At 41.2% G+C, this 15,304-nt stretch overlaps 1 protein-coding gene across 1 annotated transcript; it reads right to left on the bottom strand.

Moving 5' to 3' along the window:
* Positions 1–1,026: 1,026 nt before the first annotated feature.
* kcmf1 (potassium channel modulatory factor 1) lies at positions 1,027–14,989 on the bottom strand. Its single transcript, XM_034125953.1, has 7 exons — positions 14,773–14,989; positions 11,307–11,474; positions 9,557–9,696; positions 6,584–6,685; positions 4,874–5,057; positions 4,388–4,682; positions 1,027–2,353 (listed from the first exon to the last, which is right to left on the bottom strand). The coding sequence occupies exons 1-7, from the start codon at positions 14,786–14,788 to the stop codon at positions 2,080–2,082; spliced, it is 1,179 nt and encodes a 392-aa protein (XP_033981844.1). The 5' UTR covers positions 14,789–14,989; the 3' UTR covers positions 1,027–2,079.
* Between the last annotated feature and the right edge of the window lie 315 nt (positions 14,990–15,304).

Here is a 15,304-nt window from a genome sequence, read left to right as displayed (position 1 = left end):
GTATATCAGTATGTAGTGTCTCTACTTTAAAGAGTCCTCTCCTGCTGATGTTCAGGTGTATATCAGTATGTAGTGTCTCTACTTTAAAGAGTCCTCTCCTGCTGATGTTCAGGTGTATATCAGTATGTAGTGTCTCTACTTTAAAGAGTTCTCTCCTGCTGATGTTCAGGTGTATATCAGTATGTAGTGTCTCTACTTTAAAGAGTCCTCTCCTGATGAGGTTCAGATGTATATCTGTATGTAGTGTCTCTACTTTAAAGAGTCCTCTCCTGCTGATGTTCAGGTGTATATCAGTATGTCGTGTCTCTACTTTAAAGAGTCCTCTCCTGCTGATGTTCAGGTGTATATCAGTATGTAGTGTCTCTACTTTAAAGAGTCCTCTCCTGCTGATGTTCAGGTGTATATCAGTATTCAGTGTCTCTACTTTAAAGAGTCCTCTCCTGCTGATGTTCAGGTGTATATCAGTATGTCGTGTCTCTACTTTAAAGAGTCCTCTCCTGCTGATGTTCAGGTGTATATCAGTATGTAGTGTCTCTACTTTAAAGAGTCCTCTCCTGCTGATGTTCAGGTGTATATCAGTATGTAGTGTCTCTCCTGTGACATGTCTCCATGCTTTAATGTTCAAAAAGCTCTTTATTGTTCTCATACTGCCTGTGCTGCAGCACCTCTTTTCACCCTCTGTCTGAAACCAGAGCCCAGTCTGCTCTGATTGGTTAGCAAGCCGGGTCTGTTGTGATTGATCAACCTCTTAGAGATGTCCCGCCCCTTAGCCTATCACGTACAATGCGGGACTTTGTGATTTTGGCCTTTTCAGACCATTTACTTGCACAAAACCCTAGATAAAACACGACAGGAGGGAAACCCCAAAAACATAACAGGGCTTTTTTAAAAGATGATAAACAAGAGGGTTAAAGTAACATGGAGGCAGAAGAGCTGTCTATGACCCCTTACTCACTCACTCTATAAGGAGAGTTAACGTGCCAACATATTATTACATCTTTGAAATGAACACAAGGTGCAAAAGTGTGACGGTGTCTTGGTTTCATCAAAAGCTGTGCGCAGTTTATATTTATTGTATTCTAAATTGACATTAAAAAAACAAAAAAAAAATATCTGCCCATGTCTTTATGAAAGTTAACGCACAAATTCAATATACATCTCGTTGTAATTTTTACATAGAGGGTAAAAGTATAGGCATGAAGGTGGCATGATTCACATCGAGGCTCAGAGGGAGAATCAGAAAACAAACAAACTGAATAAATACAAAGTGCTAAACTTAGCAGAAAGAAAAATGCCTCGTGTTAACAAAAACAAAAACCAAACAAACCGTGTCAAGCATCGTCCGAACATCAGCAGCGTGAACGCCTGAAGCTAGTGACGAGCAACTTATCAATCGGGAACATCGTCCTGATGCTCGTCGCTCTCACACAGAATCCAATTACCTCCTCTTCACATTAAACCAAGAGAGAGTGTGTTAGTTACATTGTCTGTCAGTCTCCGATACTTAACTGTGTTTAAAATTTAAAAAAAAGAAGCTTTGGGGATACTTAATGACCGGGCCATTAAAAGTCATGCACGCTGCAAATAACTGCATGCAGTAGTAATGGGAACCCATCCAAGCACTTTTTATTAATAGTCAAGAACACACACAGCAGCTTCATCAGAGGCGCCGACGCCCTCTAGACTTTTGAATGTGGAGTATTTATATACGGAGAGCCGCTTGCATGTCACAGGAAGCTAAAGGAGTGCCTGTAACATTTACCTGATAACGAAAAAAGAAATGTGGATTGATTATCAACTTCATATATATCTTATATATATATATATATATATATATTTAGATATTTCTCTTCTCTCGCTCGCTCACTCACATGTATCCCACTTGCTCTCATTTATTTTTTTGCTTACAATGTAACAAAAATGGTGACAGGCCTGAAATTACAATCACCAGAAACAAACTCAGAGGAGGACGAGGAGGAGGAGGAAGGTGAGGCGTGGGGGGTGGGGGACTGCTGCTGATTGGCTGCCCATCACTGACAGAAGCAGCAGGGAGGACACAGTCTGCTCGGTGCTCGGACATCAAAGAGGCGGCGGCGGCGGAGGAGGAGGCTCTTTCCCCGAAAAGCTGCTCTCTCGGAGCTGGAGGTTTTCCAGCGCCACGTCTAAAGGCATGATGTCGACGCAGCCCATCGCGCCGAAGCTGGCGAAGTCCCGCCGCTCGTCTTCGTCGGAGGAAGAGCTCTCCTCGTGCATCAGCGTGGACAGAAGCAGCTCCTGGACGAACAGGCTGCGGTCGGCGCGCTCGCCCTCCAGGAACTGACGCTCCGCCTCCGACATCTTAGGCTCGTTCAACCTGGAGGAGGAGGGGGAGACAAAGCATGAGACCTCAACTCTTTAGATGTTTTCTATTCTTAAAGGTCCCCTATTGTACTGTCTTTCATCCATATATCACAGGTCTCAGATATATACAGAGCCTGTCTCTGATTGGCTGAAACACCAAACAGATCCTTGCAGCATTACCCATAATCCCCTCTGTTTCAGCCCTGTTTCCAAAGTGCTGATTCTCTGTCTGTTACTTTAGATGAAAATAAGGAGCCCCTCCCCACGCCCCTCTGAGAGAGATTTGGTTACAAAGAACTCAATGGTGCTCTAGGAGGAGATCCAGGTGATAAGGGGGGGGGGGGGGGGGGGGGGGGGGTTACCTTGGTTGCTGATTGGCTAATGGTTACACAAGACAAAACATCGTTATGACATCATTAAGTGGCCAAAATCTGATCAGCTCATTTTCAGACAGGTTTTTATAGAAATGGATCAAAAAGAGAGAGAATCTTTGTTCCTGAAACTTTCAGAGTCTCTTTACACAGAGGGGACACATGTTGATGAAGAAGAGACATGAAGAAGAGGGGACACATGTTGATGAAGAAGAGACATGAAGAAGAGAGGACACATGTTGATGTAGAAGAGACATGAAGAAGAGGGGACACATGTTGATGTAGAAGAGACATGAAGAAGAGGGGACACATGTTGATGAAGAAGAGACATGAAGAAGAGGGGACACATGTTGATGTAGAAGAGACATGAAGAAGAGGGGACACATGTTGATGAAGAAGAGACATGAAGAAGAGGGGACACATGTTGATGAAGAAGAGACATGAGGAAGAGGGGACACATGTTGATGTAGAAGAGACATGAAGAAGAGGGGACACATGTTGATGAAGAAGAGACATGAGGAAGAGGGGACACATGTTGATGAAGAAGAGACATGAAGAAGAGGGGACACATGTTGATGTAGAAGAGACATGAAGAAGAGGGGACACATGTTGATGAAGAAGAGACATGAAGAAGAGGGGACACATGTTGATGAAGAAGAGACATGAGGAAGAGGGGACACATGTTGATGTAGAAGAGACATGAAGAAGAGGGGACACATGTTGATGAAGAAGAGACATGAAGAAGAGGGGACACATGTTGATGAAGAAGAGACATGAGGAAGAGGGGACACATGTTGATGTAGAAGAGACATGAAGAAGAGGGGACACATGTTGATGAAGAAGAGACATGAAGAAGAGGGGACACATGTTGATGAAGAAGAGACATGAGGAAGAGGGGACACATGTTGATGTAGAAGAGACATGAAGAAGAGGGGACACATGTTGATGTAGAAGAGACATGAAGAAGAGGGGACACATGAAGAAGAGGGGACACATGTTGATGTAGAAGAGACATGAAGAAGAGGGGACACATGCTGATGTAGAAGAGACATGAAGAAGAGGGGACACATGTTGATGAAGAAGAGACATGAAGAAGAGGGGACACATGTTGATGTAGAAGAGACATGAAGAAGAGGGGACACATGTTGATGTAGAAGAGACATGAAGAAGAGGGGACACATGTTGATAAAGAAGAGACATGAAGAAGAGGGGACACATGTTGATGTAGAAGAGACATGAAGAAGAGGGGACACATGTTGATGTAGAAGAGACATGAAGAAGAGGGGACACATGTTGATGTAGAAGAGACATGAAGAAGAGGGGACACATGTTGATGCAGAAGAGACATGAAGAAGAGGGGACACATGTTGATGTAGAAGAGACATGAAGAAGAGGGGACACATGTTGATGTAGAAGAGACATGAAGAAGAGGGGACACATGTTGATGCAGAAGAGACATGAAGAAGAGGGGACACATGTTGATGTAGAAGAGACATGAAGAAGAGGGGACACATGTTGATGTAGAAGAGACATGAAGAAGAGGGGACACATGTTGATGCAGAAGAGACATGAAGAAGAGGATTTTGCATAATAGGTGACCTTTAAGATTTTCATTGATGTACGAATGAAAATAAAAGCCTTGAATCTTGAACGTAACCCACACTGAAGTCTCTCACCGTGCTAATAGGAACTGGGAGCTGTGATTGGAGGAGGGGTTGTTCTCCCCCCCGGCGGCGGCAGAGTTGGAGGAGTTGGTGTTCGGGGGGGGGATGGCGGTGCCGGGGTTTCCGGGGTTGTTTCCTCGTCGTGTGGCGTGGCGTCCCGTCTCCACTTGTTGCCGCGCAGCCTGAGCCTGCTGCCTCTCGAGCTGGAGCTGCATCTGGAGCTGCTGCAGCTGAGAGGCCGAGGGGCCGGACGAGTTGATCTGCCCCCCCGCTGCACGCCGCACGCCTGACAGCTGGGACAACAACTCTGCAGGGACAACAACAACAACAACAAACACGAGTCAGGGCTTTAAAGACAACACTGTAGATACCTGTGGAAGATGTCCAAGCCTAATACATCACACTGTCATGTATTAGGCTAACACACTAACACATGTTGACCAGCAGAGGGAACCAGCAACTGTGCAGAGTGTATGTGAGTGTATGTGAGACCCTCACCTGCGATGGGGTCCATTGCCTCTCTGTTGCTGGGGGTGTAGGTGGAGCTCTGTGACGCCGAGGATGACAGCCCCCCCGTGGAGCCGCTAGTAAAGTGCATATTTGTCCGTCGTGCTCGTGGCCCCCCCAGCCCTCTTCCGGGGTGAAACATCCGGCGAACATGCCGCACGCTGCTGGACTCGTCGTGGAGAGGAGCGTTAAGGGGGAATAAAGTAACTGGATGTCCTCTTCCAATATGAGAGTACACATGCTAACAAAGGTATCCCAACTGTAGCTGTGTGCATGACAGGATGTATGATTACCTAGAAGAGCATCAGGACTGTTTGAGGCATGTGATAGCTATGTGATTAACATGATGATTCAGCCTCTATGGAGATAGACATATGACAAGCATGATCATTTCTGACGTGGAGCTAATCTGAAGTAAACATTGAATACTGCTTTCTATTCCTCCATCTTGTGACTGTGGAACTCCCTCTCTTGGATATCAGCATGTGAAGGACACTGTTCAGGAACTAGTTGGAAAATACATGGATCCTGAGATTGAAGATCAAGCCGGTGACCAGTGAGATTTTTCTAACACTATCAATATTTCTATGTCAGTGTTTCTGTTAGCTGGTATTTACAAGACGTAGACTTGGAAAATATGTTAATGTCTGAAAACAAAAGAGAGAAAGTGAGAGGTTGATTCTCATTTTGTTTAAAAATATTAAAGCTAGTCAAAAATGTATACAGCATTCGTAAAAATTGTCACCTTCGAGCAGCTTTTGTTCAAACTAAAGCTGGTTTTGCCACCATTTCTATTTATTTTAATGTATTTTGTTTTGAAAATCCACAGCGGAGGTTTGTGTCGTAATACATGCCGTGTGTTTGCATTTCTCTCAGTAGCCAACGATCTGTGAGTCTGTTAGCTCGGACATAAACTCCGTAATAAATGTAGTCTACATTTCATAAGACGTGTAAAACCTGTGAGCATTTTAAATCGCATTTGAACGAAATGCTTATATAATCTGTAGTTGTATTTGTATTGTTGATTTAATGTGTGAACGAGGCGATGTAGAGAAGGTTAAGCTGTCATTATTAGGCTGTAATTTGTTATATACTGTTGGAGTGGTAAGCAGGCCTATTGTTTTTTGGATATTTGTGGAGTTAGATGGTCCGCTAGTGTTTCTTTATTGGTTAAGTGGTCCTTTGGTTTGAGAAACACTGTTATAGAGGGATGAATTTCTGAAAAAAACCTATGAATTAGTGATTCCAGCTAAATGTATTCTGATAGGGGAAAAACTGTCCGAGGAAAACTTCTTGATCCCCGGATGCAAGCATGTCTCATTTAAAATATTTTGATCAAAACAGGTCTACAAGAATTTAGGTTTGTCTACAAATTGTTTATTATTACGTTTTATTTGATCTCAGAATATATACGCCTTAAGCTGAGGGAAGGTTTCTGCGTTAAGAGTTACAGCCAAGTCTATTGACAAGACTTATCAATTAAAACACAAATCTAAAAAGGCCTTGATGGAGTCATTCTGTATAATAAAAACACATCATATCTGACCCTAATGTCTCCCTTTTGACCAGGACATGGAAATCGTCCGAGACACATTTTTACCGGCACTCATTTTTTCCCGAAATGCTGCTATACATGTAGACCAGGGGTGAGTTTGACCCCCCTGATGTAGACAGCAGTGCGTAGAAACACAGAAAGGATATTAAATCTCGTGGCGCTCTGTGTTCGAGTGTGAGGTGAGCTGTGAAGTCGTCGGTGACGTGGTTGGGGTCTCCGCCCGGCAACGCAGCACAAATTGGACAGATCTGAAAGCAAAAAGAGACAGAGGGAAACGTTTAATTCTTGAGTTAAATGTAATTTCCCTCAACAAGATGAAAGCCTGTCACACCTTAGAGCAGCTTTTGTACAAACTAAAGCTGGTTGTTACCATGTCTATTTATTTTATTGCTTAAAGTCCTGTCCTCGTACGTTTAATAATTAACACACATTTTGTGAACCATTCCTCATGATTAACCTTATATGTATATTGTGCACATTTCTTTCCAATTCTACCTCTTCAAATTCTGAGCTACATATATTTCTTAGAGTAATTTGTAATACTGCTGTTGTACTGACACTTTGGTAAATGTCTTGTAAACATGTCTTTTAATTTAAAAATAGTGGAAGAAAAGTTGTGTCATTGTCAAAGAAAACCACACACACACACACACACACACACACACACAGAGAGAGACATAGACACACAGAGAGAGACACACACACACATAGAGAGAGACATAGACACACACAGAGAGAGAGACACACAGAGAGAGACACACATACAGAGAGAGACATAGACACACAGAGAGAGAGACACACAGAGAGAGACATAGACACACACAGAGAGAGACACACATACAGAGAGAGAGACATAGACACACAGAGAGAGACACACACACATAGAGAGAGACACACACACACATAGAGAGAGACATAGACACACACAGAGAGAGACACACAGAGAGAGAGACATAGACACACACAGAGAGAGACACACATACAGAGAGAGAGACATTGACACACAGAGAGAGACACACACACACATAGAGAGAGACATAGACACACACAGAGAGAGAGACACACAGAGAGAGAGACATAGACACACATACATAGAGAGACATAGACACACATAGAGAGAGACACACAGAGAGAGACACACAGAGAGAGAGACATAGACACACACAGAGAGAGACACACATACAGAGAGAGAGACATAGACACACAGAGAGAGACACACACACACATAGAGAGAGACACACACACACAGAGAGAGAGACACACAGAGAGAGAGACATAGACACACAGAGAGAGACACACAGAGAGAGAGACACACAGAGAGAGAGACACACAGAGAGAGACACACATACAGAGAGAGACATAGACACACAGAGAGAGACACACATACATAGAGAGAGAGACATAGACACACAGAGAGAGACACACACACACATAGAGAGACACATAGACACACACAGAGAGAGACACACACAGAGAGAGAGACACACAGAGAGAGAGACACACAGAGAGAGAGACACACAGAGAGAGACACACATACAGAGAGAGACATAGACACACAGAGAGAGACACACATACATAGAGAGAGAGACATAGACACACACACACACACGACAGAGAGAGACACACACACACACAGAGAGAGACACACACACATACAGAGACACACACACACACAGAGAGAGAGACACACACGTTTTTGCTTCATGTCAATTAAGCTAAGATGCAATGATGTGGATTTCCTGCTCAACATAATTAACTTAATGAGCGGCTCCCAAATAAAGCTTAAGAGGTTTTCCGGCTGACGGCAAAGCCCAGATTCCCTTCACTAAGACTTTCTTTAGCTAACTAACATTTAGTTGACAGGCAGACTTAATCTTTTGCCGACACATTTTGACTTTACCAATACATTCTTGAGCAAGCTAGGGTCACACGAGTCTGGTACAATCTTCAAGTCATTTCTATAATACTGCAATATCTTTAATTACAACTGTGCAGGTTTTAAAAACACAATAAATACACGATGCAAGGAAATAAAAAACATGGAATGAAGCTGGGAAGTTAAAAACGTTTCCCAACAGCCTGATATATTTTTTTAAACCACCCATACGAACAAAATCCAAACTTCATTGCATCACAACAAAAGGTGTTCATCTGTTCAACTAAAAGTATTATTTAGAAACCAAATCCTGAATGTTCTGAGCAGGACGTGTGAACTCATGCTTGCTGTTTCTTGTCTTTGTAAAAGTAATTTATTTTTGGTTGTTTTGTACAAAGAAATGATTTGTTTAAAACCATGAATCGAATATCACGGATGACGATGACCTAATCTTTTATTTTCCATGAACAATGTACGCTAGAGGAGGACCAGACACGTTTTAAGATTCTTCTTGCCCCCTTTGAACATGATGGAAACTATTTGAGAACTAAGTACTTTGCCGTACTTAGTTCATGAGAACTAAAGAGCAGATCGCGTTCACACCGGAATAAATTCCCTGAGGGAGGATTACGCAAATGAGCCGCTGACGTCACTTCTTCTTCTGCTGCTTTGGGTTTACTGGCAGGCCGCAAACAACTTCACGGTGTATACTGCCACCCGGAGTCCCCGGCCGGAAGTCCCCGGAGTTGGGGAAGGCTTCAGTAGAAGCTGCTGGGACTCCCAGCAGCTTCTACTGAAGCCTTCCGAGTAAATCGCCAGAACGCCGACACCTCCTCATCTCCACCGCTCCCATGTTTTATTTTGTGTTGCCATAAGTTAGTCTCTCTCTGTTGGTGCGCTGGGCGAATGCTAATGCTAATAATGCTAATGCGAGCAAATAAAATGGCGGCTTCACAAAACTTTTGGGGAGTTTTACGGGGCGTGGTTTGCAATCCGCACAGCCAATCAGAAATGGGAACCTTTTTCTCCCACGAAAGTACCTGCTCTCTAGCAGGGACGGAAAAGGGGGTGGAAAGGTTCTCATGGACTAAGTTCTAGTTCGGGATTTTTTTGGTGTGAACGCACATTTTCGGGAAAAGTACTCCGGTGTGAAAGCGCCTAGTGTTATAATTATTACTATTGTTTCTAACATGTTCAATAAATTGACTAATACAAAAAGAAAAAAAGATTCACGTGTACTCACCACCTCTGTGGAAGTCTCTGCATGTTCGGAGGTGACGTGCTCCTGTAGAGACGTCTCTGTGTAGCCCATCTTCCCGCAGTAAGGACACGTGAAGGACTGGGGCTGCTCTACTGAAAAGGTGTCTCCTCCATAGTACAAGTCTGCAGGAATCAAGGTTTTATATCAGTAATAATACTTTAATGGTCAGATCAAGTCTGAAATGTGACATAACAGCACAATCAGTGAGAGAAAACATGCTCTAAGAGCCTTCAGCGTGCATCTGATCTGGGTTCAGCTCTGTAACATCATGGCTGGTCCATAATATTCAGAAATATTCCAAAGTACGTTTCAAAAGTTAGCTTCAACAACATCTCCGTATCATAAAGTGTAATTGAACTGTGTCTGTGGGTACGTACAACTGGTAGTATTATTTTATGTTTGGCTTAATGGTTATAAAAAGATAAAAGCTGTTTTTTAATTTGTTTCATGTGTGATTGACTGTGCAGACCATAAAGCGGGTAGCCAATGCTAGTGCTAATCAGAAACAGAAACAGGTTTATTACCAGATAGGTTTATACGTACGAGGAATCTGACTTGATGTCATGGTGCATACATAAAAAATAATATAGCAGTATTTACATAGACATAGAATGGAATAAAATGTGGTACTAATAAAAAAAAGAAAACAGATATTGTACATTTGTGTGCATTAATGTAATATATATAATATAAGATATACTAGCCTCAAAACAGCATACATTACATTTCTTATGACTCTTAACAAAAGGAATTGTATGGAACAGGCATGAGGAGTGTGTGTGTGTGATTCGTATAACACCAGAGGTGGGAAGTAGTGGAGTACAAATACTTTGTTACTGTACATGTTTCTGGTATCAGTACTTCACTCCACTACTTATTTTTCTGACGACTTTTTACTTTGACTTCTTACATGTTGAACACAAATACCTGTACTTTCTACTTCTTACATGTTGAACCCAAATACCTGTACTTTCTACTTCTTACATGTTGAACCCAAATACCTGTACTTTCTACTTCTTACATGTTGAACCCAAATACCTGTACTTTCTACTTCTTACATGTTGAACACAAATACCTGTACTTTCTACTTCTTACATGTTGAACACAAATACCTGTACTTTCTACTTCTTACATTTTGAACTCAAATACCTGTACTTTCTACTTCTTACATTTTGAACTCAAATACCTGTACTTTCTACTTCTCACATGTTGAACACAAATACCTGAACTTTCTACTTCTTACATGTTGAACTCAAATACCTGTACTTTCTACTTCTTACATGTTGAACACAAATACCTGTACTTTCTACTTCTCACATTTCCCAAACAGGCTGGTTCCTTTAGTTTGAATGTGTGTTTGGTGGCGTGATCATTATTATTTAGAGTCATTGCGTGCCTATTGATTTGAACACGATCCGTGTATCCATCATTTCCTGGTCTTCTCTAAAGAAGAGGGACCAATGAAAACGTTGTCATGTTGCCGTTGTTCAGCATGGAAACATTCATTAGCTAACAATGACATTATTGTTCTATTAATATAAAGGGAGGTCAGGTACTCTTTAAAACAGCTGCTAGTTATGGGTACTTTTTACTGAAGTACATTTCAAAGCCTCTTTACTTTTACTTGAGTAAAGAAGTTTAGTCAGTACTTCTACTTTCACCAGAGTATTTTTAAACACGAGTATCTGTACTTCTACTTGAGGAAAGCATGCGTGTACTTTTTACTTCTTACCATAGTCTACCCTGGTTAATATACACTGCATGGGGTGCTCTGTGGTGTGTCGGGTGGTGGTGGCTCCGCTCTCGTAGCACGACGCGCACAGGTCGTAGTCGTAGCAGATTAAACACTTGAACCGTCTTCCTCTAAAGTTCCCTTTTAAACACGCATCACAGCTCACACCTGCAGGAACAACAACACAAAAGGGAGGAGTAGAGGAAGACAAATTATGAGGAGGTGGCGGTAAAGTCACAAATTCCTTATAACTGCAGGAATGACGGAGGTGTTTTGGAGTGGCACCAACACACAAGTGGCAGCTATGAGGAACTATCTTAATATGCAAAGTGTTAAAGACATTCCATAACCCCATTACGCATCTAATTACCGGTTAACAGCTTTTATTTACTAATTGATACCGCTATGCTAATTTCATAGGTAGCATATTACTTTATGTATTCATCTAGAACTCCATCTCACTAGTATTTACTTCACCATGAGCAGCTGAACCCTTTAAAGCTGCATTAATCTCATTAGTTTGAATGCACCACTGGATGAATTGCAATATACATAAGTAGGAGTGAACTGTGCACATTTTTCTATATTAAAATATTTGTATTGGACATTTAAATCTAATGTCTTATGTGTAGTATACATTTCTTTATTAATTATTGCACACTTAATGTAACTTCTTATGTCTGTATACATTTTTTTACACTGAAATGGAGCAACTGTCACAAAACCCACATTTCCTTTAAGATAAATGAAGTGTTCTGAATAGCTTATTGATAATCACAAGGCAAGGCAAGTTTATTTATATAGCACCTTTCAACACAAGGCAATTCAAAGTGCTTTACAACAAATGAAAGACATTAAGAAATAGTGCAGCAGAAACATATTATAAAATGGCATTTAAAAGCAAAGATAATAAAACATGAATAACACAGGACGTACATGAATAAATGTCATAATAAATACAACTCCTGTCCTGTGCACTCTTTACTATGTGATTGCATAGAAGAAGTCTCAATTATCTGCACACACACAACCAGTTATTTTCCATGCATCATAGTTACCATCACACACACATATTATATTCTAACTCCTGCCTCGCGGACGTTTCCTTTCAAGGGAAGAAAACACCTCGTTTGGCAAACATTGGGTGGAAGGTGTGCAATTATTGTGGGAATTTCCTTTGTTGAGACTGCTGTGATGCCTCGCAACAAAAAGCTTTATTTAAGGAAGAGAAAATCTCAACATTTATTGAGCAAACCTAGGCCTGAACAAACAAATCACAGGGTTGAGTCTAAATATCAGCGGTAAGGCAATGTGTTGATTAAAGGTTGCTTTGTTTGTGCCATTGCATAGGGTTGCAAAAACAAGGTATTGGTATAAAAACTGCACGTCTTCTTCCACTTATACAAAGAATTTCTAATAAGAACCGGTCCATTAGGGAATATTTAAAAAGGTTACCAAGTACATTTTCTGTCCTTCTTTCAACATGGTAAAGATAATATCATACAAGCTGCACCTTTATTGATTCCCATCGTGTATTGCAGCACTCTTATCTTTTCAACGGTTTAAAAATAGTTGTGCATGCTTTTGTGTCCTTTCTCTCGTTACCTGGTTACTCACAAATATTCACACATTTATCGCACATCACCCAGTTTTGAAGTGGCTTCTGGTTCAATGTAAGCTTCAACTGAAGATCTATCTGATCATCTGTTAAGGTGTCTAAGTATCTTGAGAGTATATTAGTGAACCGACAGGCTCCTCGAGGTCTCTGCACACGTCCTGCTAGCTGTACCTTGTTCAAGACTTAAAACAACACAAGAGGACAGTGCGTTTTCTGTCCTGGGTCCAAAATTGTAGAACACTTTTCCCCCCTGTAACTCTGGTCAGCAAATTCTCCTGGGTGTTTACGTCACAGTCTGAATGTATGTTTTACCCTCACCTGCAGGTCACTGAGCATTTCTAATCAGACACTTTTTCTGTCTGTCACTTCTGAAAAATATGTAGAAATCTTTAGAAATATCTCAACACTGAGTCAGGGCATCAGACATTGGAAATATAAGATATGTCATGTTGCCTTACACCCAGACTATTGTTAACTTGGAATTGCCTTTTGATAATAACTTTTGTTAATATATAAGGACAACAAATTGTGTTTTTTATGCTGCTGCAACTCAAAGTACCTAAGTATCTATCTATCTATCTACTGTTTGTTTTTGTTACCTACCACAGCCAACCCCGCATTTGGCAGGTAGCAAAGGCTCATTTAATTTCCTGGTCATAACAACGTGTTTTAATGCTCGACATAATTACTTCATTCTACTGTAAACGTTTGTGCACTTTGTAGTCTAGGTTTTGAAATGTGCTGAATAAAAATAAATTAACTTGCTTACCACTTTCTTAGTTAGTTCCTTTACAAGAACATTTACTCAAGTTCTGTACAAATTTGAGGTAGTTGTACTTTACTTGAATATTTCAATGTTTTGCTACTTTGTACTTTTACTCCACTACATGTATTTAATACCTTTAGTTACTTCACAGATCTGGATGAATGATGTGAAATATAATCAAGTGTTAAATCAGACTTTAGTTCCACCTGGAGTAAATCCACAAGCTACCCTGCAGTATACAAAGTCATTCAAACTAGCTGCACCTTTACCAGCTTTGAGAACACTTTAATGATCAATCATTATAAAACATATCATATATATTATTCTGAAATGGACCAATCTGCACAATCACTACTTTTGTTACTTTAAGTATATTTTGATTGTAATACTTTTCTGCTTTTACTTGAGTAACATTTTGAATGCAGGACTTGTACTTGTAACAGAGTATTCCTACTCTCTGGTACTTCTACTTTTACTCAAGTACAAGATCTGAGTACTTCTTCCACCTCTGATGAATGAAGGGAAATGAAGCACAACGTAACTTAACCCTATAGCTAGCTGTTAGCCTGTCAGCTAGCTCACTTAGGAGACTGGTTCGAGGCCTCAGACTGTCTTCTTGATGACAGTGCATTCGCTAACAACAGTGGTGATACCAGACGTCCAGTATTTACATTACATCTATTTTGAATCAAAACACAAGTTAAAAAAGGCTGCGTAGAGCTACAACGCGATATATTGAAATAAACAACATTTGAGAGCCAATTAAATGAAGTCGCAGCTACACCAATACTCCTTATGTTAGCATTCATTAGCTGCTAATCTACCTAGCAACGGCTAATTGCTAAGCTCCGCAATGTTGCCGTTTCATCGCCTTAAGATACCCATGTGCTATTAATTAGAAGATTTGGGGGATTTATAGACGATGAGAGTGAACGTATGTGTTTCCGTACAAGATTTAAAGCAAGCTGCAAAAAGCGCAACACCACCATCCGACTGGAATTAGCACTTAACTGAGGAGGCTAGCATTAGCACTTAGCTCCGGAGCTAGCATTAGCACTTAGCTTCTGGATCTGTTTACTCACCCTCATGTCGGGACATCCTACAAACGGACCCCTCCTCGGGCTCCCCAAGCGTCCTTCACCGGTGCACAGTACGGGTATTTTATTTGCTGAATCTGAATAGAAAAGCTCTTCACCCTTTGCCTTTTTTTTCTCCAAGCAAGATGGATCCTCCGGCAGCAGCTTACAGTTTGTTCTGCTTCCCCTCCCAGAGTATCGCGATATTTCGGATGAACACCAGGCGGCGCAGTCACACATAGGAGGAGGTGGTGGTGGGTTTATTGTGCCCATGGTTTTGCCTCGCAGGAAAATCTCTACTATTACAATTCAGAGGTAAATGGTGTACTTTTACTCCACTGCATGTATTTAATACCTTTAGTTACTTTACAGATCTGGATGAATGATGTGAAATATAATCAAGTGTTAAATCAGACTTTAGTTCCACCTGGAGTAAATTCACAAGCTACCCTGCAGTATACAAAGCCATTCAAACTAGCTGCACCTTTACCAGCTTTGAGAACACTTTCATGATCAATCATTATAAAACATATCATAT

The sequence above is a fragment of the Trematomus bernacchii genome, unplaced genomic scaffold (genome assembly GCF_902827165.1).
Source record: "Trematomus bernacchii unplaced genomic scaffold, fTreBer1.1, whole genome shotgun sequence".
Taxonomy (NCBI): domain Eukaryota; kingdom Metazoa; phylum Chordata; class Actinopteri; order Perciformes; family Nototheniidae; genus Trematomus; species Trematomus bernacchii.
The sequence above is the reverse complement of the archived record's forward strand: the minus strand, read 5'-3'. Positions and strand labels throughout refer to the sequence as shown.

What these genes read in the sequence shown, in the direction of transcription:
- kcmf1 (XM_034125953.1), bottom strand. An exon ending in CAGAGACTTCCACAGAGGTG is followed by an intron (nt 6,686 to 9,556) that starts GTGAGTACACGT and finishes TTTTGCTTTCAG; the next exon opens with ATCTGTCCAATTTGTGCTGC. An exon ending in TCCCAGTTCCTATTAGCACG is followed by an intron (nt 2,354 to 4,387) that starts GTGAGAGACTTC and finishes CTCCTCCTCCAG; the next exon opens with GTTGAACGAGCCTAAGATGT.